The sequence below is a fragment of the Agelaius phoeniceus genome, chromosome 2 (genome assembly GCF_051311805.1).
Source record: "Agelaius phoeniceus isolate bAgePho1 chromosome 2, bAgePho1.hap1, whole genome shotgun sequence".
NCBI lineage: Eukaryota > Metazoa > Chordata > Aves > Passeriformes > Icteridae > Agelaius > Agelaius phoeniceus.
In genome coordinates this window covers 77034942-77060122 of record NC_135266.1, presented here as the reverse complement: position 1 = coordinate 77060122, position 25181 = coordinate 77034942, and the positions used below count along the sequence as shown (strand labels likewise).

The window sequence follows — 25181 nt, the reverse complement described above, 5'->3', positions numbered from 1 at the left end:
AAGCCTGTTGAATTATGCAGATATAACATCTAATAAATTTGGTTGTGTTCATATGGCTTCTAATGATATCAGCTGAGCTATAAAAGACTGAAGACAATGTGAATAACCTTTCAAACACCATTTTAATTGAGGGCTTTTTCAGAAAATGGAGTTAAGCTGGAAATCAACAGTCCTTTTTATGAATCTTTCTATCAGAGGTATTTTTGGCCAAGAATTTTAATCTTTTAGGCAAACTTCTTGATTCTCTAAACCACTGTAATGAGGTGGGATTTAGTAACTACTGGAGTAGTAAGAGAGTAGAAAGAGCCTTGATTAAAGAAGTTTATCTGTTCATTATATGACGAACAGATGATATATGTTCATTATATGATGGCTACCTTTGAGAGCAAGTGACGTGTTTCTTATCTCAGAGGTCCTTTCTAATCTAAATTTCTGCATTTCTGGACTTGAAACCAGTTCCTCAACCAAAAAATATGAGAATATTCCTTCTCCCCTGCCCCCCTGCCCTCTTCCCATAGTCATAAAGATGAACACCCTCGAGAGTAGTCTAAGAGGGGAAGTAGGGGAAAGAGGACCAGAAAGTGGAAGTAGATCTGTACACTGATGATAATGAGCCCCAACTAATTAACCACCAGATTTTCACCAGGGTTTGTGAGGAGTGGGGGGTTCAGAGACAAGTGTGTCCTCCTTTCTCTGTCCTAGTGAAAAAACCTGACATTTCCTGCCAGAATACATTTTTTAGTGTTTGAAAGTTAGACTTGGATCTTGAGCATCAGGGCAAAAATGACATCAGGAACAAAATTATATGAGAAACATAATTTATTAGGAAACTTGACCATAACAGGAGAAGTTGTGATAAATTATATAAATTTATTTGGCTTAAAATAAATAATTATTAAGAGTATACTGCCATAGAATTTGAACAGAAATCCGTTCTGACCTGAGAATCATGAATTGCTGAAAAATGCAGCAGATAAAAAAATACAGTGTGCACATGGAAAAACATTGCAATTAACAATTAAACCAGCTGGTGCTCTTCATTTTTCGAACAATCCGTTTGGCACGAGGATCAAACTGGAACTGAGTTGTTCCATGGAAGAAATACACATAGCCTAGAAGTAAAATTTAATCCAATTAAATTTCATTTGAGAAAAAAAAAATCCCCACTATAGACAGTCCATGTATACCAGATATTTTTCATTTTCTTTTCATTAAGGTTATAGCAGCTTTTTGAAAAAAAATTATTCTACTTGTAGAAGCCCAAATATTCACATAAGCACAGGTTAAAGGTAAGTTTCACTCACCATCTTTCTGGAAAGCAGCATCCACCCTGCCAATGTCTCCAAAGTCAGAGACTATTTTCCTGGGATACCCATGATCCATGGATTTTTTATTTTCATCGTATCTTAGAAGAAGAAATGTCATTACAATTTATGAGGAAGCAGACATTATTTTGAAAGTCAAAAGCAAGTTCTTACACACAACTCTACTGTTACTAAGAAGTCTCATAGAGATTAACTTCAGTAGCTTTTGATTCTTCTTCTTAAGTTTCTCTTGGAGATTCAACTAAGATTTGAAAATTCTACCTATGGTAAAGTTTGTCACAATGTTCCCAGGGACCCTGGGAAACACAGCTCAGAAATTTATTTCTGTATATCTGGACTAGCAGAGCCCTGGCCATGACTTGCACATAAAATGAATTTCTATTTCAAGGATATCCAGTTCAAGATAAAAACAGAACATATAACATTTCGGAGAAGACAGTTGCACAGTCCTGAACCATAGTTGAATTAGTGTCAGTGATGGACTTGAAAAAAATTGCTCTCTGAAATTTGTCATGAGCTTCAATTAGAAACACAAGCAAATTTAAAATTGGAGAATACTTTTAATTACTTCATAGAGGAATTTTATTACAGCACTTTGCACTGATGATTCATTTTGTTTGAAAAGTGAATTAAAAGTGGATGCTATCACAGCATAGCACAAAAAAGCAGAACTGTTGTGGAACAAAAGTGAGCAATCTAGAAATTTACTCTTTTTTTATTGGGTAGCTTTTCATTCAGGTGAAAGTACTTATAATCCTGCTACAGGAGTCTAATGTTTGGGGAAAAAAAAAATCCTGATGAAAGGGTGACATTTTCTAGGAAATTCCTAATTTTTTTTAAAAATCCAATGAAACACATCTAAATTTCTGGAATATGCCTGGTTTAAGCATCGATCCACTCAAGCTATATAGTAATACATCAGCCCCCAGAGAAATGAAAACATGTCTTCTGGTAAATGAACATTAAATCTTACCTCCAGTATCTGTCAGCTACAAAGAAGTATGTTTTCCCTGTGGCTTCATCGTTGTAAGCTGCATTAACCCTTTTGACAGTCTTTGGGAGCCCAAAGCGATAGATTGGTTTGGGATAGCCAGGTAGAACATCATATCCCCTGATGACCCAATATTTATCCTCTGAAAAATAGGAGCAAGTTTCATTTGTTTTTGCTATTTATAAAAGCATTTACTTGTGTTTTAGATGTCTGGAAAACAATGTGTCTAGATGTCAGTATTTTTCCTTTCAGTTTACTACTTTAGAAAATGTTTCTAATTCTTACAATGGGACTCTGTAATGAAGACAGTGGAAATGGCTTTTTTTATGAGTAAAACATTAGAATCATAAGGTGTGTTGGATAGAGCTTTCCCCAGAATTTAAAAAAAATGAATGTAAGGTATTTTTTGGGACAACAACTTGGGGAAGGCTGGAGGTTGATGAGTTAAACCATTGACCTTGGATTGGGATATTGATTTTGGTAAATTCCTGTAATATGCTATTTGATTATAGAACCATATAATGTTTTGAAAACTAGGCAATGTGCATCAAATGAAACTATTAAGAAAAGCACATGTCTAATCAAAATGCTTTGGTAATTTTAGATGCAATGAACATATGGTAATAGGTAATGAATATGGTAATAGGTCATGCACTAGAGCAATTGCATGTTGAATTCATCTGAGATATTTGAAGGGTATTTGAGACCTTGAAAAAGAAAGACTGATTGTTAGTTCAGTGAACAATTTTTCTCTCACAGTACAATTTCCGACCAACATTTTTTTCTCTTTTTTTTTTTTCCAAAATGCAACAAATGCCAATAAACGTATCAGTAACTGTAATATAAAAATGCCTGTATTTGTTAAATGAATTCAGTAAAAATCCTTCTGCACAAAAGGAAGTGCTCTTACCTGAAGACAACTAGACCTGAAAAAGGGTAGCTCTTTTCATAACTTGTTTTTTCAGGGTATTAACTATAACAGAGGGGAATTTTTTCTAGAGTATAACTTCTGGAGAACTGTTACAGCAATATGACCCTCTGGTAATTATTTTCAGAATTGTAAAATTATCTGTTCAATCTCCTTAAAAACATTTTAACTTCTCTAACTGTACAGTTTATAAGAAGCAGGAAGTAAAAAGTCAGAAAAAGTAGAGACCTTCTGATTAAAATACCTTTAAAAATTGTAATGTCATCTGTCTCAGCGTTTTCATAAGCAGCTTGAATTCCTGATGGTAACCTTGGCCAGAACAGTGAGATAAAATTGAGCTCTGTCTCTGTCCTTTCGGGATGCTTGCGCAGCATGTATCTGTTTTAAAGAAAATTTAAGTCATAAAATAATTTCGCTCCTATCAAAAATTTGAAATAAATATTATAGCTTCTGGAGTACAACAGAGAGGAGATGTGAATACCCCTGTCCACTGAGTGTAAAAGAAATCTGGAGCAAGGACATTAGTAATTTTAGCACCTCAATTATGTGCTAAAAATTCAGCAAATTGAATATAAGACCTTCTGCTTCTCTGTAGGGCAATAAGGCTCAGACATCCTTCTCCCTGGTAGTGCTTTCACTTCTGTCCCTGCTCCTGTACTGAGGATGAGTGTGGGACCCATGGACACACTGCTGACAGATATATGAGTGCTCTTGCCTTGCTGTTTGTTTGAATCAATTTCAGAGATAAGTGTGTCACAGTGGTGGGCACAGTGATAGAATAGTTGGTAAACAACCTACAAGCTCCTGTCACCTTCCCTGCTCTTCTCAAATAGGGCACTTCAGATTAATGATCTGAGAAGGATCTTCTAGTGATTCTTCTCTTTGTATTACATTCCAAAAGGACAGTTTTCCCTCATGGATTTTTTTTGAACTGCTGGATATTTTAAAGAAATAACGTGTATGCTTATTGTTTTTACCTGCCCTTGAAGAAGAATATTTCTCCACGTAGAGTAGTAATAGCATCAAATGTCAAATTTGGGTCACAAGCTTCTGGAGTCACGGGTCCTGTTGGCTGCACAGCAGCATTGGACCGTCCTGTAGGATGAACATTTATCATTTACTGTAGAGAAATATAAGGAGAGTGTTCAAAAGCTCTCTGAGGACCCAGAAAATATGTTTTATACAGAAGGAAAAAGGATATAATTTCAAAATAAGAGTCTGTCATTAAATGCAGAATTATAATATTGATAAAACCAGTTGTGTTCCTCTTTTCAAAATGAGATTTTTGAAGAACTGGACTTTAGCTGAAGTTAGCTTCCAGGAATTTTCTCCCTTTTGTTATCTATTTTTCAGAAACTGATAAACTTCCCATTTTGGTGGAATGTTAAATACCTTCATTTTACCATTTTACCAGCCTCTCAAGTAGAAATATTAAATAAATATATTATTTCTTACCATAGATGGCCTGAATTCCATCAATGTCATCCTGAGGAAGACGGAATTCACTGGGGTCAGTGTAGGAGTAAGTTGGATACATCAGTGCTCCAGGATCATTTGAATGAGACAGACCCAGTGAATGGCCAAGCTCATGGGCAAGAACAATGAACAAATTGTAGCCTGTAGGATGAAAACCATATGAAATAGCATAAAATCTGTTTCAATACTTGTCATGACTGACTAAATGGGAAACTAGTATACACTAGAGGTACAAGAGAGACTGTAAGTAATCCTATCATCATAAAAACACAAAAACATTCTTACAGAAGACCTGTATGGGTATGTAAAGAATGTCTGGCCTTAATTGTGTTCTCATTGTTATTTCTCTAGAGTCCTTTTGTCTTAAGCATGAGTTGTTTTCCCTGCTATCACATAAATTGCTCACATCAAGGATCATGCCCATGATGAGGGATTGTTGGCAGTGATCCAACAGAAAAAAGAACTTAAAAACAAGCAATGAGATTACAGTTTCGGTGATAATTGGAACACCCTAGTTAGCACTAAACTTTGAAGTGTAAGGTTAAGAAAAAGAAAGAATTTGCCTTCAGAAGCCTACCAACAGATTTCCCTGTATCCAAATTTTAGCTTTCCTCTGAACAAAAAAGTATTTTAAAGTGCTGACCTTAAAATCACTACGAAACATTATGATGTAAATATTTATATGACATTATAAATGCCACTATGATCTAAAAATCAATTTTCTGCAAGTACATGCTTAAAAGTGGCAGTAAAAAACAATGGCAAAGGGAAAGCAATTATAAATTAAAAGCTCTGTCTCTTTTGCTCACTTTTCTGCCTGTAGCCAGGCTCATTAAATAGTAAATATCATGTGAGGTAAGACCGTATGAGGTTAAAACTATATATAGATTCAGCTACAAAACTTACCTCTTCCATCTTTTGTCCAAGCTTCTTCCTCATCCATATGCACATCTCCACCAAGACCTTCACCAGGCTGGAATGCATGAGCCAGCTGTCCATTGGGACCATCAAAAGGAGAATTGTCACGGTGGTCTAAAAGGAAGAGGGAAAAAATTGGTTAAAGTCCTGAATTGCTTCCATAACTTCAGATCGGTATTTAATATGCTGCATTATCATTGTTACCTCTATAAGCAAAAGAGATCATTATATCTGCTACTTTGTCCTCAACCTTTTGGAATGTCAATGGTGTCACGTTGCTCCAGACACTGAGAGCTTTTCTGATTGCTTCATCTACATCAGCTCGTCTCATCTTTGGGGTGTAATTCAAAATCCTTCAAAGAAAACCCAACACATAATACATTGCTTAGGAAATATTTGAAATGTCAGTATTTTAGCTGAAATATAATTACTTGAGAAAAAAATCAAAAATCTTAGATGTAGTATCTTTTGTGAATGAAAATTAATAAAGGCTTTGTTTTAGATACTGCCTTCTAAAGTATCTGTTTTCTTCTAGAAGTCGCTAAATCATTCCACATGTTCATATATAGCATAATATGATTCCTTCAGACACCCCACCCCAAAGTTCATGAGCTAGATTTATACCTTTTTGAACCAGATTAAGAAAGATTACCTGTATGTCAGATTATTTCTTTTCCATTTGGGATTCCCCGGTGTGAACGCATATCTCTGCACATCAGGTACACCACATCTGGGTTTTTTCATCACCTCCAATGTGTCAAGATCAGGTCTTCCAGTCACTTCTAGTCCAAAGAATGACTGCATTTCCTTGAGCTTTGCAGCAAGAGGGTTTTCACCACCACTTCTTAAATGTGGATGGGGATCCTTTTGAAGGTCATAGAAATTCTGTAGATAACTCTGAATCAGAGTTAAGAAAAAAAAAAAAAAGAGAGCATTGTGACTTATCAGTACTGCCTTTGGTTACACTTAAATTTACTAAGTAATCTTAAACTATTCCCATATTGACATGCCCTGTGTTTACCAGGACCAACAACAACCTTCCTTCAGTACAGTTTTCCTATGGTTTTCTGAATTTGTTGTTTCATTGATGAAATATATCAAGAAATGTCTTGAAAAGTCTAATATTTACTATTAATAACTAATTCTACATTATTTACTCTGATCAATTACTCTAACAACAAATATTACAAGGAAGCTTATAACTGGTCTCGTGGAAGGAAATTGGGGCTGGCAGTGAGACTCCACACAACTGGGACTCCGACCGAAGCAGCTTGGTGAATCATGCCTTTTATTTTTAGCTACAGATAAATTCTATGATACTAGAAACTCAGGCCTTCCTACTGAATTTCAAGAATTTTGTCTACAACAAATTATGTTGTGTCTGTGTTAGTTCCCTTTTTTCAAAATATTCTGCAAGAGATCTCCAGTCAAAACATGGAAAAACATGCCTGCTTCAAGCAAGTTTCCTTCCTTATATTATTAAGACCAGTCATATCACAAGTTTCAAAGCACATTCTGAAATGTAAATTGCTGCTGAATTTGACTGTTCCTGCTAGAACTCACACCTCAGTAGTTTTGTTATTACTTTACTGGCAACACCAAAAATGAAGTATATAATATTCAGATGACTTCTGAGTAAATATGCTCCTTGCAATTTTCACACACTTTCGAGGCTGATAGGAAAAACTTTCTCCTAAAACCTCTCCAAAATGGCACATCTTTAGTTTCCACCCATATTCTGTGAATTGCAATTATAGTTATCTCTCAGAATACCTTATGTTTCCCTTAGATATGCACTGAAAAAATACTTACCTCTACAAGCTGTAGGGTTTTTCCTTCATCTTCTGCTTCTGGAGCCACAGGAAATGCGGAGGAGATGGCCACATACAGTGACAGGAGAATTGCAAAGGTCTTCATCCTCATCTAAGGCTGTCTGCCTCAGTTTCACTCTTGAGCTACTGAGCACACTTCTCAGCTGTGTTTATATAGCTGATAATAAATCAGTGACAGCCTGACTCATGCTGTATAATATCCTCTGATTACTAAAAATGATGCATAGCAGTTTCATCATCAGGTAGTGATGCAAGGTGTTTAACTAATGTTACTATCCTTATTTTGCCCAAGTCTTCTGGTTTGTGTAATTTTATAGCATATTTAACAAATAAGGAAATGTTTTTCAGGTAAAATTTTGAGCTACATTTCATATTTTTTTTGAATCATGAATTTAGACTATTTATGTTTTGACAAGGTTTTGACAAACTGGAGAAATAATGAGAAATAAGATTTAAGAGCAACTTAATAAATTGTACGATAATTATTCAAATCATGCTTCATATGCTACACATGATTTAATCTTAAACAGACTATATAATATTATGTAACAATATGTAATATCAAGATAAAAATGACAGTACAAAGAACCAATCTTTTTTATTGAATAACCAGCAGCATAACTCCAGGAAGACTGTCATCTAACAGTTATCTAACAGTTCTATCTAAAACAATCTCATGATATTAGCAGAAGTGAGTGCTAAAATGATTCAATATTTTTTTACTGATATTAACAATTTTGATCATGCTACTGGAATGTGTAATCTGCATTCCCATTTGTATGGAAAGGAACATTTCTACTCTTGCCAGCATGGATAAGGTCTCTGCTGGAATAGTGTGTTTCAATTCAGGCAGAGAGAGATGATATAAAAGACACCATGAAAGACAACAAGAGTTTTCACCAGTGTGGAAAAAGAAGATTAAAGTAACCATTTTTTACCCTGTGATCACTGTTTCATGGAAGGATGAGTGAGAGGAGTCATGATAAAAGTTCATAAATATAAGAAGGTATTTAAAAAAAAATTTAGCAGCCTCCAGTCTCCAAGACCCTAGTGTGGTCTTAAACAAGAGTGATTAAGTTTATATATGGGGTTTGGGATTCAGCTGCCTGAAGATTAGTGTTATTTGAAATTCTCTAGGGAATCACAAATGATCAGCATTTGCCCTGGAAGGATGCAGGTCTCCATAGCTCCCTCCTGTGCCATGGCAGCCAGCCCTGAGTGGGTGTCTCAAGTACAGGCAAACGAGTATTGAGGTGAAATCTGCTTTAAGTGTTCTGTTGTGTCGATATCTGTAAGTTATTTAGGTCTCCAAGTTCCCCTTTATTGGACAATGAATTCTAGAGAGTGATTCAACTGACCCCATGACATGGACTTCTGGATGAGAAGAATTGCTCTTCATTCTACATTGACTGTATTGGACAGATCCCTAACAGTGGTAAGAAGAGTTTAAATATCCTGGACAGTATAGACTCCTAAACTGAGGAAAACATTTCTAACTGCAAGCATCAGAGTAATTGGCCTGAAGGGGATGTGTGTTTGCTAACTGGCTGTCAGGTACAGGCTAAACATCTTTCAGGATGGTTTTGATGTTTCTGTCCTTATTGGAGGTAAAGATAAAGACCCTGCTTGTAAACCTTAAAAGAGAAACAGTAAGTGTTAGTGTGAGAGGGAGAAATAGAAATAAATGTCATTATTTTAATTATGCTGGGAAATTCTTCACTTACTTTCCCAAATACAATGAAAAAGAATCTATTTCACATGAGAAGTTACACTCACTGTAGTGTATCACCCCCTAATTGCATCTAGGTTCAGCAGAGCTTATACTGCTCCTGGAAAAGTAAATTGCCTTATACCTTCTAATGTGAGTCTCATAGCTTGCCTGGAGTGACTGATTGGAGCTAATACAGGACACTTCAAAAGCAGAAGCTGGGCTTCTAAATGACTAGGAAAAGAATTCCTCAAAGGGTACAGCTGTTGTGGACTAAAGAAATTCAACTTCATGGTTCATAGTCCAAGGAGACTTACTTACTGGTTATTCTTACTCCATCTTGAGACATGTAGGAAAAGAATTTTGTGTGTTGGATACTTCTCCAAAGATGTAGCTAAAACTCAAAGGATTTTGGGATTTGTGAAATGCTGCTTAACTTCTCTAACTCTCTTTCTAGACTAGTCTTATATCCCTGTAAATTTTTCTTGTTCCTGTGTTTCTTTAGGATGGTTAACATTGTTCCTGATTCAATAGCTTCACTTCTTATTTTTTTCATAAGAAGTAGTAGCTAGCTTCTTGTTTCTTTTATCTTCTCCTTTTTATTTTCTGAAGGCATCATAGACATGTTTAAACAGATACATGCAAACAAGGGAAGCGCATTAATCAGATGCATCTGGTGGCTGAGACAGGAACATAAAGAAATCCTGTGGCTTTCACTGAGTTTCTTCTGCTTTGCAGATTTCTGTGCAAGGTCTGTGGCCATATTTTAATGTGATCAAGAGGATACCAAGTTGAGCAGAGGGTCAGAGAGGATTACTGGATTTTTTTTTTTTGACACTTTAAATAAATTACTTTCCAAAGCAGTCAGTGGAAGGACTAGAAAATCCTGAACTCCAGCACTAGCTGTGGGAGCTCTGTGCATTTGAGGAGTAAAAAACTGTAAGCAGCATCAGGAAGAGGAAACAGAAGCAGTGGTGTCCCCCTGTCTTGGGAATTTCCATGGTGATGGGTTACAAAGTCATCTCCCATTTCACCATCTGCTCTGACTTCCTACTGTGTGTCCTTCAGCACGGCTCCCTTGAACCCACACTCAAGGGAAGGACAGATTTCAGTCGTCTGCTTTCCTGTGGAGTGGCATCTTCTCCTTCTCAAGCACTTGTCTTTAGACAAAGGCTCAAATCCCAACAGAAGGAAACCAAAGAGACCAAAAATGAATGCCAAAATGAAACTGAGACCTCCTCAGAGGACAAAATCTCATGAGAGTTATTACTGAGTGCCAATTGGGGTCTGCACAGTTCCTCATTTTTCTCACATGACCATTGTGCTGTACCTGCATTTGACTGGCACTGTCCTGGCCTCTCGCTAAACCCCATTTCAGATTATTTTTCTGTGTGAGGGGCTCTATAATGTCTGGGGGATCTCAGTGAGAGCCTCTGGGGTGGGGCTGGGCCTGAAGACCCCTGTGTCAGTGGTGCTGTGACTGCAAGGACACCAGGGTGCCCACAAGTCCATTGGGTACATATGTACATGTGTATGTACCTGTTGGGGTACAGGCACAACCTCACTGCTGGACCTGGGGCCAGGGAGCTGCAGCAGCCTCAAGTGTATCAGGGTATCAGATCTGGACAACTCCAAACACACTGTCCCTGCCTGGAATTTGTTTAAAATCACAGAAATTTAGTATCATAGAATGGCTTGAATTGGAAGAAACCTTAATAGCCATCTTGTTCCAACCTCTTTACCATAGGTAGGGACACCTTCCACTAGACCAGGTTACTCAAAGCCCCATCCAGCCTGGTCCTGAGCACTTCCAGGGATGGGACAACCACAACTTCTGTGGCGACTGTTCCAGTGCCTCACCACACTCCAAGTAAAGAACCTCTTCCCAAGATTTAATCTAAATCTCTTGTATTTTAATTTGAAACCATTTGCCCTTGTCCTATCTATCCCTATCTACCCCTGTAAACAGTCCCTAAACCTATTTGTTATAATTCCCTCTTAAGTACTGGAAGCCCACAGTGATGTGTTCCTGAAGCCTTCTCTTCCCAGCTCTCTCAGCCTGTCTTCACAGCAGAGCTCTTCCAGATCTGCTTACATGGAAAGTCTCCATGCAATCAAAGCAGAGAGGGAAGGTTTAAATTTACCTATCCCTGATAATTCTCACCCGGAATCACCCTGCTAGGTCTGGTACCCATCTGCTAAGCCACTGCTAAGGAAGAGGAGATGGCACAAATGTTAAGCCAGTGTGTTCAAGGGTTTTTCCAGTGTACACCCAAGCAGTATGCATTTGTGTCTGCCTGTATTAGCAATAATCCTGCTTTATTTTTACACTTCTTCCTTAGCAAAACTGCACCCTCGTTCCTTGTGTTGAGACAAGAGACCTCAAAATGTCCCTTTTCTACGTACTCTACTGACTGCTCCTCACTCTCTAGTCTTCACAGAAATGTAAGCATTGCCAGAGTTCTACCCAGAATTGTTTCCCTTTTCAGCATTAACTGAAAAAGATATTTAGGCAGAGGCATTAAGAGGAGACATATTTCCCCAGAAGTTCCTAGCCTTGAACAAGCTTCTCTCTCAGTGATTTCGATTTACTTTGTACCTCACTTACCTGGGGCTTGGATTTGACTCGTGAAGTTATTTCCCCTTTCCCCTAGCTATCTCTGGTAACATGTTCTAATGACTTCCACCCACACCTCTGACTGAATAATGCAAAAATAAATTCACAGTGTGAATCATTGTGGGGTTTCCCTAAATCATCTCTCACTACGAAATTACTGTAGAAAAGGGAACATTATTTGGTAGTTATGTAATTTTAATGTTACAAAAATGAAAACAGATACCTCATAATTCAAAGAATTGTTTACTGTTACAATTTGTCACAATGATGTTAGCAACTGCTTTCTCAATAGCAGGTGGCACTACAAAATAATCATCATTCCCACAGGAAGTATTTTCTTTCCATTCTGTGTTCTTATGTATATCCTAATCTTCTAATGTCTTTCCAATCTATTTTGAAACAACAAAAATCTTTCTGAAAACCTAGAATTATCATCCTGAAACAAGCTATTTTCCTTGGAGGATGTCACTTTTCATGTGAAGTCTAATGTGTTAAAATAAAAGTTGTGTCACTGTGCAGCAATATTCTACTGATTGCTGGATTTGCTTGAAGTTAGAGGCTTCATGAGGAGTTTTCCCTGAATGAACCAAGTACATTTTAATAGTGAGATGAAACAGCCAAAGGCAAGCCTCCAAATCAGCTTTCTTGAAGTTTGCACAAGCTCATGGCTTCACATCACCCAGTGTTAAACATTTCCTTTATAGAACTGCTGTTGGCAATGCCCCAAGGGAATGATCAGTCACTTGGTTTACAAACCTGGGTGCAGTGCTGGGCAGTGTTAGGAGCACAATTCTATAGTTCAAACCACTCAGAAGTCCAAAGGCCACTGTGATAGGGCTCAGGATGACAGGTGCTGAATCAGTTCTAATTATCCTGTTGTAGAAAAGCAATTCAGTGTGACCAGTCCTACAGTGGGGCAGCACCTGTGCTACACCTCAGTGACTGGCACAGTCTCAGACATGGCATCATCAATGATTTCACTAAAAGGAGAAGGGAAGGAGTGCCACTTTCCATGCCAAGCACCTGTGTCCTGAACACAGGAAAATCAAATTACATTCTTCATCTTTGCAATTGGGCTGTTAACTGGGGTGGGGATCTGGCCTGTTGTGTTCAAGTCTTAATTTCCCTGATGGCAGATAGGCCTTGGGATGCCCTACGGCCCTACGGAACCAGCATTGCCAACTTGAAGCCCTTTGCCTCTAAACTTAGTGATTTTCACACAAGCTGTGCAGATGTAAACCTTGTTCTGAAAGAGGCAGCAAGAAGAAATCAGTGTGTCCACACTGATCTACAAACTAAATCTGCATATTTCCTGGGGATCTGCACCATTTGGGACATACTGGAACTCCTATAGGTTCACAGTCCCCCAGCTGGATACATGGCACAAATGCCAAAACACTCCACGAGACAGCTACTGCTTGTGAACCTGCAAAGGTAGTTTTCTTCCTGGCAGCCAGATGGAAGTTCAGAGGCTGCCAGAGAATAATCTGGAAACAAAGCCCGCTCCTTGTCAGTTTTAAAGTATTTTCTCTGTAATATCAACGGCACCTACCACATGCACTTATCAGTTACCTTTATCTGGTTTACTGAGGTGGTAAACTCTCTGCTCTTAGTCTGAGTGTTTAAATCACTACACAATGGCTTTCAGTTCAGGTCAGCACCGCAGACCTACCTTGTTTGATCACATATTTGTAATCCTGCCAAGAACAATATCAAAGGCCATACGTCCCTTCTAGGCAGGAGGAGTGTGTGAAACTGAAGAAAACCAATAAATAGCAAGAAAAAGAACTTGTGAGCCAAACAGCTTTTTTTCCCCTTGGTTAGATAGTGTTGGTAGGTCCATGTTGGACCTTCTGGATTGTGTCTGATGGTCGTCCTGTGGAGTCCTTGAAAAGCAAAAGGCAAATATATACTTTCAGATCTAGGCAAAATGTCCTCCAAGACAAGATGGTGAAAACTGCAACAAATGAGACCAGTATATATAAAACACAGAAGAAAACAGAGAAATTATTGTGATCTGAATTCTGTTCCTTGCCAGAGATACTTTTATCTTCACTCAAGTTTCTATACAAACAGTGTAGAAATTGGCTAGAACATGGAAAATCTGATGTGTTTAGAAGATGAGAAAACTATAACTGGAATGCTTGGATTAACTGTACTACAGACAAAGAATGTATTTAACTCTGAGCCTAGGTCTCAAAATGTATTTTTAAAGAGCACAGGATATTGAATACAGGTCAATCACCTTTAGTTCAAAAGCCTGTTTTCACTCAAATGGCCACTCTGTCTTGTTAGTTATACCGGAGCTTTTTAAAGCAAGAATTGTGAAGAAAAATGATATCAACATCTGACACTAAAACAGCTAAACTATATTAAGACAGACAGTACCAAAGTCAGCTAAGCTCTACTTCTGCCACAGATCTAAGACTTCATATTCACAATTGGTAGGACTATCTGTGTGCACAGAAATAGGTAAAGAAAGAGCTCCAACTAATCAGAAATTATCAAAAAAACCCAACAAACAAACCCAAAGAAGAACTAGTTGGATAAATATGTAACAGTCAGAAAACTACAAAACAATCATGAAAGGTCATGAAGCTGCCCCCCCACATCCTTTGGGGCTCCCAGTTCCCTTTAGTTCTAGGACCAGCCAGCTTTGTTCTGAGAGCTATAATCTCATCTGAAAGACCATATTTCCTAAAGAAATTTGGATAGACCAGGGCTGGAAGAGATTATCCCATTTAAAAGAACATGGTCTCATTCAGTTATTCACAATGGAAGTGATGTGCAAGGCACAGACACCATAGAAGAACATTAACAGTAGGAACAACAGAAGAAAACTATTCAAATCAGAACAGCTGGAAACTTCCTGAAGGAACCAAAACAAACAAAAAAACAAACAAAACCCAAGACCAAAACAACCTCCCCCCCCAAAAACCCAAACAAACAAACACTATTAAGTGTGAGCCAAGCTGTTCATGCATCTTTTTCACTTTCACTGTTTTAGCTGAGACCAAGGACTGATTAAGACTTGCAGCTGCAAGACCAATCAAAAAGCCATACCAGAAATATGAAGGAAATACAGAATTAGGAACATTACAAGGAGACTATTAAGAAAGAAACAAACAGCACAGAAATATTTCTTAATAAATTCAATAGAAACTTTGAAGTTACAATACTTAAACCTACTTCTCTGACCTCAGCAATGTCAGACACTGACCAGAACTACTAATTTCCTTTTTTCAAGGTGTCGTGATTAAAATTAATCATTATACCTTTAGTTCTGCTTGGACAGCAAAGCCTTGTTTGCCACCTCTACAGCAGGTGTGGCAGCAGTATTTGTCTTGCAAGTCTGACAATGCCATTATACGTTTTTCACCCTGATAAAATTCAGATAAAGATTCCTCAGTCACTGGCGTGCCCCATTTGAGTAGCCCTGCTGCCAGGGATTTTAAAAATGCATCAGAAAAAAGGTTACATAAAGTGTGTTGAAATATCTCATCGCAATTTTGCAGTACAATTTTATGCATAAATAGAATACAATCACTTTATCCCAACAGGACTGGAGACAATGGGCCCAAACTGAACCACTCCAGTGAGACGGTGGAGTCTCCCCTTTGTGTGCAAAAGCAGTATCCCCAAAAGCCACCTAGAGACTCAGTAGCCTACTCTAGGTGGGTTTGAGCAGAGGGGGTTGAACATGATAAACTCCAGAGGCCCAACTAACCTCAGTCATTCAGTGATTCTGTGACTCATGGAGAAGCAGAATCAAATAGAATAACTATTTTTTCATAGTTTTTCACCTTTTTGGAGGGATGTTGTTTAATGAGGTTGAGACATTGGGTGCTGGGAGAGATATTTTTACATGCCTGAAAGAGAGGATACCTTCTCTAATACCTTGGATCTTGCTGGCTGTCCATGTGAATAATTGTGGGCCCCAAGCAATGTCTGGCTACAGCATCAGGTAGATGATGTCAGCAGTAGTGAAGTGGCAGCTGGTTCATGTCTGCCCCCGGGCCCAGAGAGCCATGAGAGTGGCCACAGAGACCATCACAGACAGAAACCATGGAGCATTTGGACAAACATGAACAGGAGTTGTGGCCCCACTCCGTTGCTTGCCTCCCCCGATGAGAGGTTCTGTCCCACAGTGAAGTAGCAATGTGGAAATACCAACAGAGTGCGGAGCCCCCAGGAGCTGCTCTTAGACACACAGCCCTCCCAGGAGAGCAGCTGGCCTTGCACCTCCTGTATCCCCAGGAGCATTCATGTCCCTGTAGCTTGCAACCACCCTCCAGCTGCTGGTGTTCAGCTCTCTTAAGCTCCGCAGCAGCCAGTCCAGCTTGAAGCTCACCCAAACTCACACAGGAAGAGCTCATCCACACATAAGGTGTGATTTACTGAGAAGACAGGACCAAACATGCAGGGCATGGCCAAAGAAGCAGCTGACTGCAGTCTGTTTGCACACAACCAATCCCTCTTATGCACTTATCCCCCTATTTTCCGCTTCCCCCCAATCTATCTTCATCCTGTCATTTTCCTGCCTTTGTTCTTTCCAGTAAACAAGTTACAATAATTTTTGAGCATTCCCATAGTCCCCTTTAACAGGAAAAAATAAATTATATGAAATGCACAAGTACTCTTACATGGGACATTGATCCCTATCCCCTCAACCCCTAAGATGAGGTGATGGGAACTTTCTCATTGACGCATGACGGGTGTCCCCCAGCCAATGGGGACTCCAGGGAAAACTGGAGAGGAGCAGAGGAAGGGCAGTGGTGTCTGGGTTTTCCCTACATGCCAGTGTGCCCCTCTGCTCCTGTGTCTGTGGAAATGAGCCTTTGCTCACAGAATGGATAAGGTTGGGAGGGACAACAATAGGGTCATCTGCTCCATCCTCCTTGAGAGCACACTGCACAGGAAATGACATGCATCAATAAATAGTTTAGGGTAGAATTCATCACACTTTAATTAAGCCTTCTATAATCAGGTGTCCAACATAACATAAACTGTGTCTCCAGTCACTGTAAAAATGAACTTCCACCTCTCAACACCCCTCAGGCTGGGAGGAATTGTTCTCTGGAACCCGTGTATGTCTCACTGTAACTACCAGCACTAGCCAAGTCTTCTTGCTTAGCTTTGAAATATCTAAAACAGGTTGAAAGCAATCCTAGCTTTAGGAAGAGAGATGCTCTCCCTCATGGACTCCTGGCTCCATGGCAGGGCTCTGTGTAGGGTGATGTATGGCAAGAAGATGGCAGAAATAATAAAATCAATCACAATTTTGTATCAAAAGAAACTGCATTGTTATTTGGTAAGCTAGCCAGCCTGATGTTAACTACATACATATGTATACATCAATATTTTAAATACTGTTCAGTTATTTAAAGAAACACAAGTAATGAGGGACTGATATCTACTGATTGGTGCTGAAGTACCTTTACATTCTACATAATTAGAAAAGAAAAAGCTTTTCTAGCACAAGAACAACACATTCCTTCCAACACCATTACAGATTTCATTTTATTAGCATGGAAACCAAAAGTTTGTCCTTAGGAGGCGTGTAACTCTCTTCTTGTTAAGGTCAAACTCAAATTGCTTTCTTCCACTGAAGAAATAAAGGGAGTCTAGAAAAAAATGAAACAATAAAAACCCAGACTCAGATGAATTATGATCTTGCAGATATAAAGATTAGTACACTTAAACAACATCCTCAAAGAGCTCAAAGCAACCTTTGGATACAATTATGCTGCCAACAGCGTCTACTCCCAGGTGTGACCTCTGCAACACATGACCCAGCAGCACGGGGGCACACTCCACAGCAAACCAGCCGTGCATGTGCTGCATTGTATACTTGATGAGCCCCACAAGGTCACTCTGCAAAAGATGCATGCTGTGCCTTTCTTTGCTTTAAAATATCTGCTCTTACGCTCCAGTTGTGCTGAATCCCCCAGCAGGGTGCATTTCTATCCACCTGTGGGTAGGCATTGCACAGAGCAGAGTGTGACACAGAGCACAGCAAGGTGTGAGCAGGTACTTGCTTGATGGGTGCTGCCAGATGCCATGCAGGGAAAGAGAGGTCCAGCCTGGGCTAGTCACATCCACACTGCCCTCTTGGGAGTGAGGTGTCTCGGCACCACGTTTGAGACTCATTGAGGATGAGTAAGTAAGATTTGCTGTGAAACAATTAACTTGCATGGTTTGGATGAGCAGCAGATGAGGAGCAAGGAGGCAACTGGGAAGCTGTGACATGTGGCAGTGTGAATGTGTCCTCAAGTCTAGTCCAGCATTTCCATGTCTAAGTAATGCTCACCCTCCTGCAGGAGAAGCTGGCTCTGACTGTTTTATGTCAGAGGGACAGGCTTTGAGAGGCACACCTTATGTGGTTGGGATGTCACTGTGTGGAGTGTCTGTCTGCATGGTGTGATGTGCACATCAGCATGAGTACAGATATGTCTCTCCCTTAGAGCTGGCCTGTCCAGATGTGCAGCTGCCACCAAAGGTGTATCATCCCCATTTTTCAAGGGGGTAAAGTGAAGCATGGGAGTGTTTTGTGACTGCTTCAGGGTCTTGTTGGTCATCCTGTGGGTTCTGAGCAGCATGTAGAAGTACCTGTCTCTGCCCAAGCACTCTCAGCCCTATCACATTGAGCATTTCTTATAGATTTTAGCAAGAACAGTTACTCACTTTCATGTTGAAAAACAGCATCAATCTTCCCATTAATTCCTGGAAAGGCATCTCTTATCAGTAATGGCTTCCTATCCATAGACTGACTTGTTTCATCATAACTGAAAAAAATTATAAACAAACAGGAGTCAGCGAAATCTGCAAATAACTCATGATTAATTCCTCTCAGCTCATTATCTTCTACCTATCAACAGATAACCAAGTTCATTGAAGATTTTCAGTGTCATTTGGTAGTGTAAAAAGAAACACAATTTGCCATAAATTAATTATTTATTATTTGCAACGGATGAATTGGTTCTCTTTACTCCACCTAAGAATACCTAATATTGGAACCATCACCATGAATCTGTTTTTTATTTTTCTAAGAGACCATGCCTAAAGGAGTGATAATAGATTATAAAAAGATTTCTTTCACATTATATTTCTGAAGGAAGGTTTACCAGGAAAAATCTGTGCTTTTTCTGAAGTTATGAGGTATTTTAAGTCAATTTTCTTAAGTTACTTACAGCAAGCTATTACATATTTGGTGAAGTTTATCTATCAATGCTGGAATAAGAAGACTTGTGAAAGCTTTTCCCTTCTATAATTTCCCTAACAGGAGATTTAATGATGAAACTCTTAAAGTTATGAGAATTTGACCTAAAATGTGGACATCTGATCTTCTGCTTGAAGTACAGACATGTGGCTGAATAATTCTCTATAGTGATCTTTGTACATGCAATTGTTTGAACATTGTGGTGAAAGGAAAGAGAAGTTTTGTTCTTCCTCTAAAATAATTTGAGTTATTTACCGCCTCCATTACAGGAGCACCTCCTTTGGCTGTTAGAAATCTATGTCCTGTAAGACAAACTTGAGCAGCAGGATGGGATTAAAAAGAAAAAAATAATAACTATGCACAGTACATAAGTCTTTGTAGTACATGGCATTTATCAGCAACTCTGTGAAACTATCTGTTAGTAACTGGAAAGTGGGTGACATTCTTCTTCTTACTCCACAGAAACATATTTGATATGTGGATAGTGAACTTCTGCCTGATTTCCTGAGATGGCTTGTGGAGCTGTACAATGACCAAGACAGCTAAATGAAAACAAACAAAGAAATAAGCAAACAAACTGTTAACTGTTAAGTTAACTAGAAGAAAAACTAAAATCACTGCTCCACCGCCTTTCAAATATTTTTCCACCGCCAGTTGTGACACTGAAAGAGATCACCAAAAGTGTCTGATTAATGCATCCTAAATCATGACAGGATATTGATCATGTGATTATGTTTGCTCCTATTTAGAAAAGTACCACAGGAAATATTACCTCCAAAATTTGTCTGCTATGAAGTAATATGTTTTTCCCTCAATTCCGTTATGAAAAGCAGCATCAATTTTGGAAACATCCTTCGAAAAGCCCAGGGTGTAGAGTTTTTGAGGGTATCCAGGAAGTATGGTATCTCCTCTCACAACCCAGAATTCTTTCCCTATTAACAAAAGTTGATAACAATATGTTGTGAGAATCTTCTTCTGAGAATGACACAATCTTTTTCATGAAAGCTGATGGTTACTTGAAAATAATCATTGAACTTCAAAATAACTGAAAATGGTTCTAGAGTAAAAAAAAACCCACAATAGGTCTCCACATTACTTTTTTTTAAAACTGAAATGTCAGTCTTTCTTCATACTAATGCTAGTATCATTCTTAAATTAAATAGAAAATTTCCCAGACAAAAAGTAATGAAATTTATTTTGGCAGCGAAAATTTTCAATGTGGATAATAAAAAATAAGATAGACGTTCATTAACTAGGACAATAATTTTATTATTTCTGTGATTGAAACACACCAATTTATTGGACTAAATTAAAGATTGGAAAATCCTACAGAAAGAATTTAAGTGGTTTTGAAGCCAAATGCAAACTTTCTAGGTTACTTGGGAAGAAAACATGAGAAAATAAAAAGACAACATTTTACCTTTAAAAATTACCATTTCATCTTTCTCAGAAATTTCATATGCAGCATCAACACCAGGTGGCAGCCGTGGCCAGAATGAAGATATCAACTCAAAATCAGCTGTTCTGACTGCTGGATGTTTGCGCCAAATATGCCTTGTGTGAGTATAGAACAGGTTTTAAACAAAATTGCATGCTCACACTCACTAATGCATGAAACCACATCATGGCAAACAGGGCAGTATTTATCTGATTAAACCCAGCTATGTACCCGACTTAGTCACACTACAGTCCCTGTAAACTTAATGTAAAGACAGTTATTTCCATAGTAGGATCGCTCTCTTCTTGATGCAGACATCTAAAATAGGTCAGATGAACTGTTTTGTCAAAGCATTTATTTCCCCTTATGCAGAAGTGGAGCTTAGCGAGACCTGTTTCACAAGGCTGATGCCCGGTAAGACTTTGGTAACAAAATTGCCAATTTTCCTTTCCTTTCATCAGTAGACTAAATCCCCACTACAGGGGCTCTTCAAGCAGGTATTTTGTCAGGGCTGGTAAGCCCTCAGCTCCTCAAAGCAAGGACAGTAAAGAGGCTGTGAAGTGTCTCAGAGCTGATGATGTGTTTTGCCAAAGCTGAACTCTCCAGATGCTGAACAATTGGGAGTTGCTTACAGCCTGAAGTGAAAACAGCACACGTTTGCAGAGGAAGTTTTCCCCCACCCTATTCACAGCATCTCCTGTTCCAAAGATCATCCTCCTCCTTATACTTATCTCTCTTAATTTCTCTGCCACCCTCTTTGTTTTTGTTTTCCCTCTCTTTTCCTGATTCCTTGTCTTGTCTTCCTGTCTAAAATGGCTGATATGCTAATTAAAGTTATTTTTCTGTGCTGTGGGGCATAATTTAAAAAGTGACACTCAGGTATTTTATTTTCAGAAGCTGACTTACTTGTCTTTAAAGAACATTATTTCTCCACGGAAAGTGGTGACAGCATCAAATGTCAAATTGGAGCTGCAGATGTTTGGCAGTGCAGGATCTTTTGACTCAGTTGGGTCTTTTATCTCAGTAGATTCTGTTTGATCATTGTTTGTGTTGGGAGATGATCCTAAAAGAAGCAGTTTATGGAAGAAATTTTAGTGTGAACTCAGTGAGGTATATTCACTACACAAAACTGTCACTGAAAAGAATCTGAAGTCTTTGAAATTTTACCAAGCAGTAGTTGATGAAAAATTCTGAATTACCATAGAGGTACTGTATGCCAGTAATATCATCCTCATGAAGAAGGAGTACTGAAGGGTCAAATTTCCTGTAAACTGGATACATCAGAGAATTGGGGTCTTTGGAATGGGAAAGTCCCAGTGAATGGCCAAACTCATGGGCAGCAACATAAAACAGGTTTGTGCCTGAAAACATCAAACAAAACACATGAGAGGAGAGCTGTGTCTTTGTCCTAAATAACATGAAGGCCATAAGGTAGGTCAGAAGCTTTCAGAACTGCTTGTCCAATCCAAATGAAATTCTTGTGGGAAATTTGGTTGGAGATGAAATTATGGTCAGAGGTAAAAATAATGGAATCATTATAGGGGAGTACAAGGAAATAGCCTGTAGATCCTGCAGAATTCAGTGTAGAAGAAGGACCCTGGGCCAGTGCAAGTGAGGTTACTGTGCAGGAAGAGGTTTGAGGAGTGGGAAGAAGTGGGGCCACCTTACAAATAAAGCTCCCCCCTGTGCATGGCAGAAGCTGAACTGGGGCCTTAACTTAAACCAGAGACTCAGAGGCTTTTTATGGCTATGCAAACCACATGCTCCTTCAATTCAGTGGCAATTTAAACACTTAAGGAAGAGAGAAGACAGACACTGCACCGTTGATTCCATGTGCAACTTGCTCAAGGAAGGGCTTGGAGAACTTAATTACTTACCCTCTGTGCTTTTGGTCCACGTTTCATCCTCATCGAAATGAGCATCTCCACCAAAGTCCTTGCCAGGTGCATAGGCATGGGCCAGGGAACCCCCTGGGCCATCAAAGGGGTTGAAGTCATTGTGATCTGAGGAGCAAACCCCAAACACAGCTGACTGGGGGTTCATGCATGCATTGAGCAGCACACAGCAGGTATAGATCCAGTGAACTACTGGCAAGTCCCTACATTTTCTTTCTCTTTCTCTTCATCTGCCTCTATGCCCTCCCCCAAAGCCTGTAAAGAGTTGTAACCATAGCACCTTGAGCAAGAACTATATTTTTCTGTCTGGTTTTTCAACTGGACATTGATTTCCTCATGTGCTGTGTATGGGAGAAATCATTCCAGCTCAACTGCTCCATGTAGGCAGTAACTTGGCAGTAACTCCTAATGGCTACATAGAGATTTACCTCTGGCTGCAAAGGAGATCATTATGTCTGCATCACCTCTGTCCTTCTGGATGAATCTCAGTGGGGTCACACTGCTCCAGACACGTAACGCTTTCCTGATGGCTGCGTTGACATCTGCTGGACGCAGGTCCGGTGTGTAGTTTACTATCCTTTAAAACACAGGAGAGAACAAGTTGTGTTGCTGCCACTCACCCTGTACTTAACCCTGCCTTGACATGAAGAATTCCATTGGCATTACCTGTATGTCAGGACATGTTTTGTCCATTTCGGCTCTCCTGCAAAGGTGGAGAACCCAGCTACATCAGGGAATCCACAGCGGCGTTTCTGTACCAAGTCCAAAGTGCCAGAATCCAGTTTCCCTGTCACCTCCAGCCCAAGGAATTCCTGCATTTCTTTTAGTTTTTGGGTCATTGCATTATTACTTTTCCAAACAAAAGATTCTCCATCTTTCTTAAAGCCATAATAATTTTCCAGGTACTTCTAATGAAAAAAACCCAAACAAACCCAAAGCTTAGAACAATCAATAATGTTTGCTTTTGAAGTTTATAAGATATTTAACTAACACCAGTCAGTCATGTAGCTGTTGCTACTTTTCTTTCTGTTCTATGGCAGCATGGATAATAGTTTGCTAAAGCCTGTATGAATATTTTTTTCTTAATGCTAGCTTTTTCCATTGTACTATCACTATAAATATTTTGTAGCTATTGAAATGCATTTAAAATTAGCATTTGTTTAATAGATTATTTTCTGATAATGAGCCCTCCACTTACCCTGTCCCCCAAGATTACCTAGAGTCCTTTAGAGGAAGTAATTTGAAATACATTACTGAACATAAAATTTCAGTAGTTGTATCCTGTTTCCCCACATTTTAGAAAGTAATAGTTTAGAAAAATATACTATACTTACTTCACGAGGAATTATGTTTCATAATATCACAAGTCAAATAAATAACCACATTTCCACCCAAACTACAAACCAACCCTAGACTGATGCAGAAGTTTAATTATTTGTAAAATTAACACAGAGTGAATGCATCATCAACTTTAATCAGTCTCTAAAGAAAAGTAAAATAAGATAGTGCTAAAGTAGCCTTTCTCATCACACACCTATTTTGAGAAATATTCAATCAGTTATTAATTCTATTTGCTGTTTGGCTGCACTATACTAGTTACACGGACTGCCATGGATGCTCAAGAGTAGCTAAACATCTCGCCAGAGCTCTACCTTCCTCACCTGGATAAGCTGCATGCCTTCTTCCTTTGTCTGCCTTGTATTTGCAGGAAAGGCACAAGAAAGTGCTGCACATAATAATAGGAGAAATGGGAGATTTCTCACTCTCATTTCCACTAGCCTTTATAGAAGCCTTTTTTGTAGTCTGCCACACACCTGCTTCACCTTTATATAGTTTTTTTTTGCTTTATAAAGCTTTCCAATCCCTGACTCATTGATTCTCACAATGTCTAGTTAGCAACAGAACATGCAAAACAAAAGTTTTACAATAAAACAGATCAGTGCTGTCTTTCATCCGGTTCCACCCTTGTGCAGGTTTTGCAACATGGAAATATGATTAATGAGAAGATAATAGACCTGTAGTTATTATTAATGAGCTTATTAACCTTTTAATCATTAAAATGTAGTCTTAGGCTTACTCTCCAAAACTTAAAGCATATCTCTTTAATGATTTCCATTAAAAGATAATATTGATTTCAGAAAGGTTGTTGAAGTGCCTAAAGGGATAAATATTCACAGAATGTTACAGGACTGTAGACTACAAGCAGAAATTAGTTTTCTGCATTTTTTTTCGGGGGGGGGTTATGACTTTTTTTTTGGGGGGGTGTTATAGTGTCACCATATTTCACTTTGGTAGAGTCTTGTCAGTGATATAAGTCCTTGCTTGATGAAGCAATGTTTTGTTTATGCAGTTTTTTAAAAAGTTTGCACATGGATGAAATGATCTTTTTTTCTGCAGGAAAATGTGAAATTAACACAAATAAATGAAAGCACTTTTCCCAGCATATATAAAAATTATAAAATTGAGCCAAGATTTTTTCATGCTACTTTTATTTAGCAGTTTTTCCAGTGTTCTCAGAGAATTGTCCAAAGACTTTATTTCACATTCTCCTTCTTTGATACTTACTATAAGATGTTAAAAATCTCTGAGGTTTTCTGGATCAAACTCTTTGATGGTTGTCCTTGTCAGAGAGAGGTTCCTCTGTTCTCCCTTTCTGCCATGGTGTAGGAACTGCTGAGACTCAACAGCAGGCCCACTCTAGACTGGGTCCACTTTTCCTCCATGCCCAATCACACCCTCCATGCACTGCCACAAATGAGGAAAAAGCAGTTGGGATGGGAGTCCTGAAGAGAGATGTCTACTGCCATTGAAGAGAGCTCACATATCTGAGACGT

General features: G+C 38.8%; 2 protein-coding genes across 2 annotated transcripts; both read right to left on the bottom strand.

The window, feature by feature from the left end:
* Positions 1-830: 830 nt before the first annotated feature.
* LOC129134712 (interstitial collagenase-like) lies at positions 831-7575 on the bottom strand. The gene is made up of 10 exons (XM_054654377.2): positions 7451-7575; positions 6291-6535; positions 5843-5991; positions 5627-5752; positions 4700-4861; positions 4222-4339; positions 3489-3622; positions 2299-2458; positions 1305-1405; positions 831-1112 (listed from the first exon to the last, which is right to left on the bottom strand). The coding sequence occupies exons 1-10, from the start codon at positions 7559-7561 to the stop codon at positions 1012-1014; spliced, it is 1407 nt and encodes a 468-aa protein (XP_054510352.2). The 5' UTR covers positions 7562-7575; the 3' UTR covers positions 831-1011.
* Positions 7576-17318: 9743 nt separating this feature from the next.
* LOC129134818 (stromelysin-1-like) lies at positions 17319-24116 on the bottom strand. The gene is made up of 10 exons (XM_054654503.2): positions 24009-24116; positions 23014-23255; positions 22776-22924; positions 22330-22455; positions 21652-21813; positions 21359-21515; positions 20435-20568; positions 19787-19946; positions 18480-18580; positions 17319-17419 (listed from the first exon to the last, which is right to left on the bottom strand). The coding sequence occupies exons 1-10, from the start codon at positions 24114-24116 to the stop codon at positions 17319-17321; spliced, it is 1440 nt and encodes a 479-aa protein (XP_054510478.2).
* Between the last annotated feature and the right edge of the window lie 1065 nt (positions 24117-25181).

Excerpts from the sequence above, each read along its gene's own strand:
- LOC129134712 (XM_054654377.2), bottom strand. The coding sequence starts at position 7,561 with ATGAGGATGAAGACCTTTGCAATTCTCCTGTCACTGTATGTGGCCATC. Across the intron at positions 1,406-2,298 it reads GTAGCTGACAGATACTGGAG|ATACGATGAAAATAAAAAAT; the intron begins GTAAGATTTAAT and ends TCTTCTTCTAAG. Across the intron at positions 1,113-1,304 it reads TGCTGCTTTCCAGAAAGATG|GCTATGTGTATTTCTTCCAT; the intron begins GTGAGTGAAACT and ends TTTTACTTCTAG.
- LOC129134818 (XM_054654503.2), bottom strand. The coding sequence starts at position 24,116 with ATGAGAGTGAGAAATCTCCCATTTCTCCTATTATTATGTGCAGCACTT. Across the intron at positions 22,925-23,013 it reads AAACATGTCCTGACATACAG|GATAGTAAACTACACACCGG; the intron begins GTAATGCCAATG and ends TGTGTTTTAAAG. Across the intron at positions 21,516-21,651 it reads TGGCATACAGTACCTCTATG|GATCATCTCCCAACACAAAC; the intron begins GTAATTCAGAAT and ends TGCTTCTTTTAG.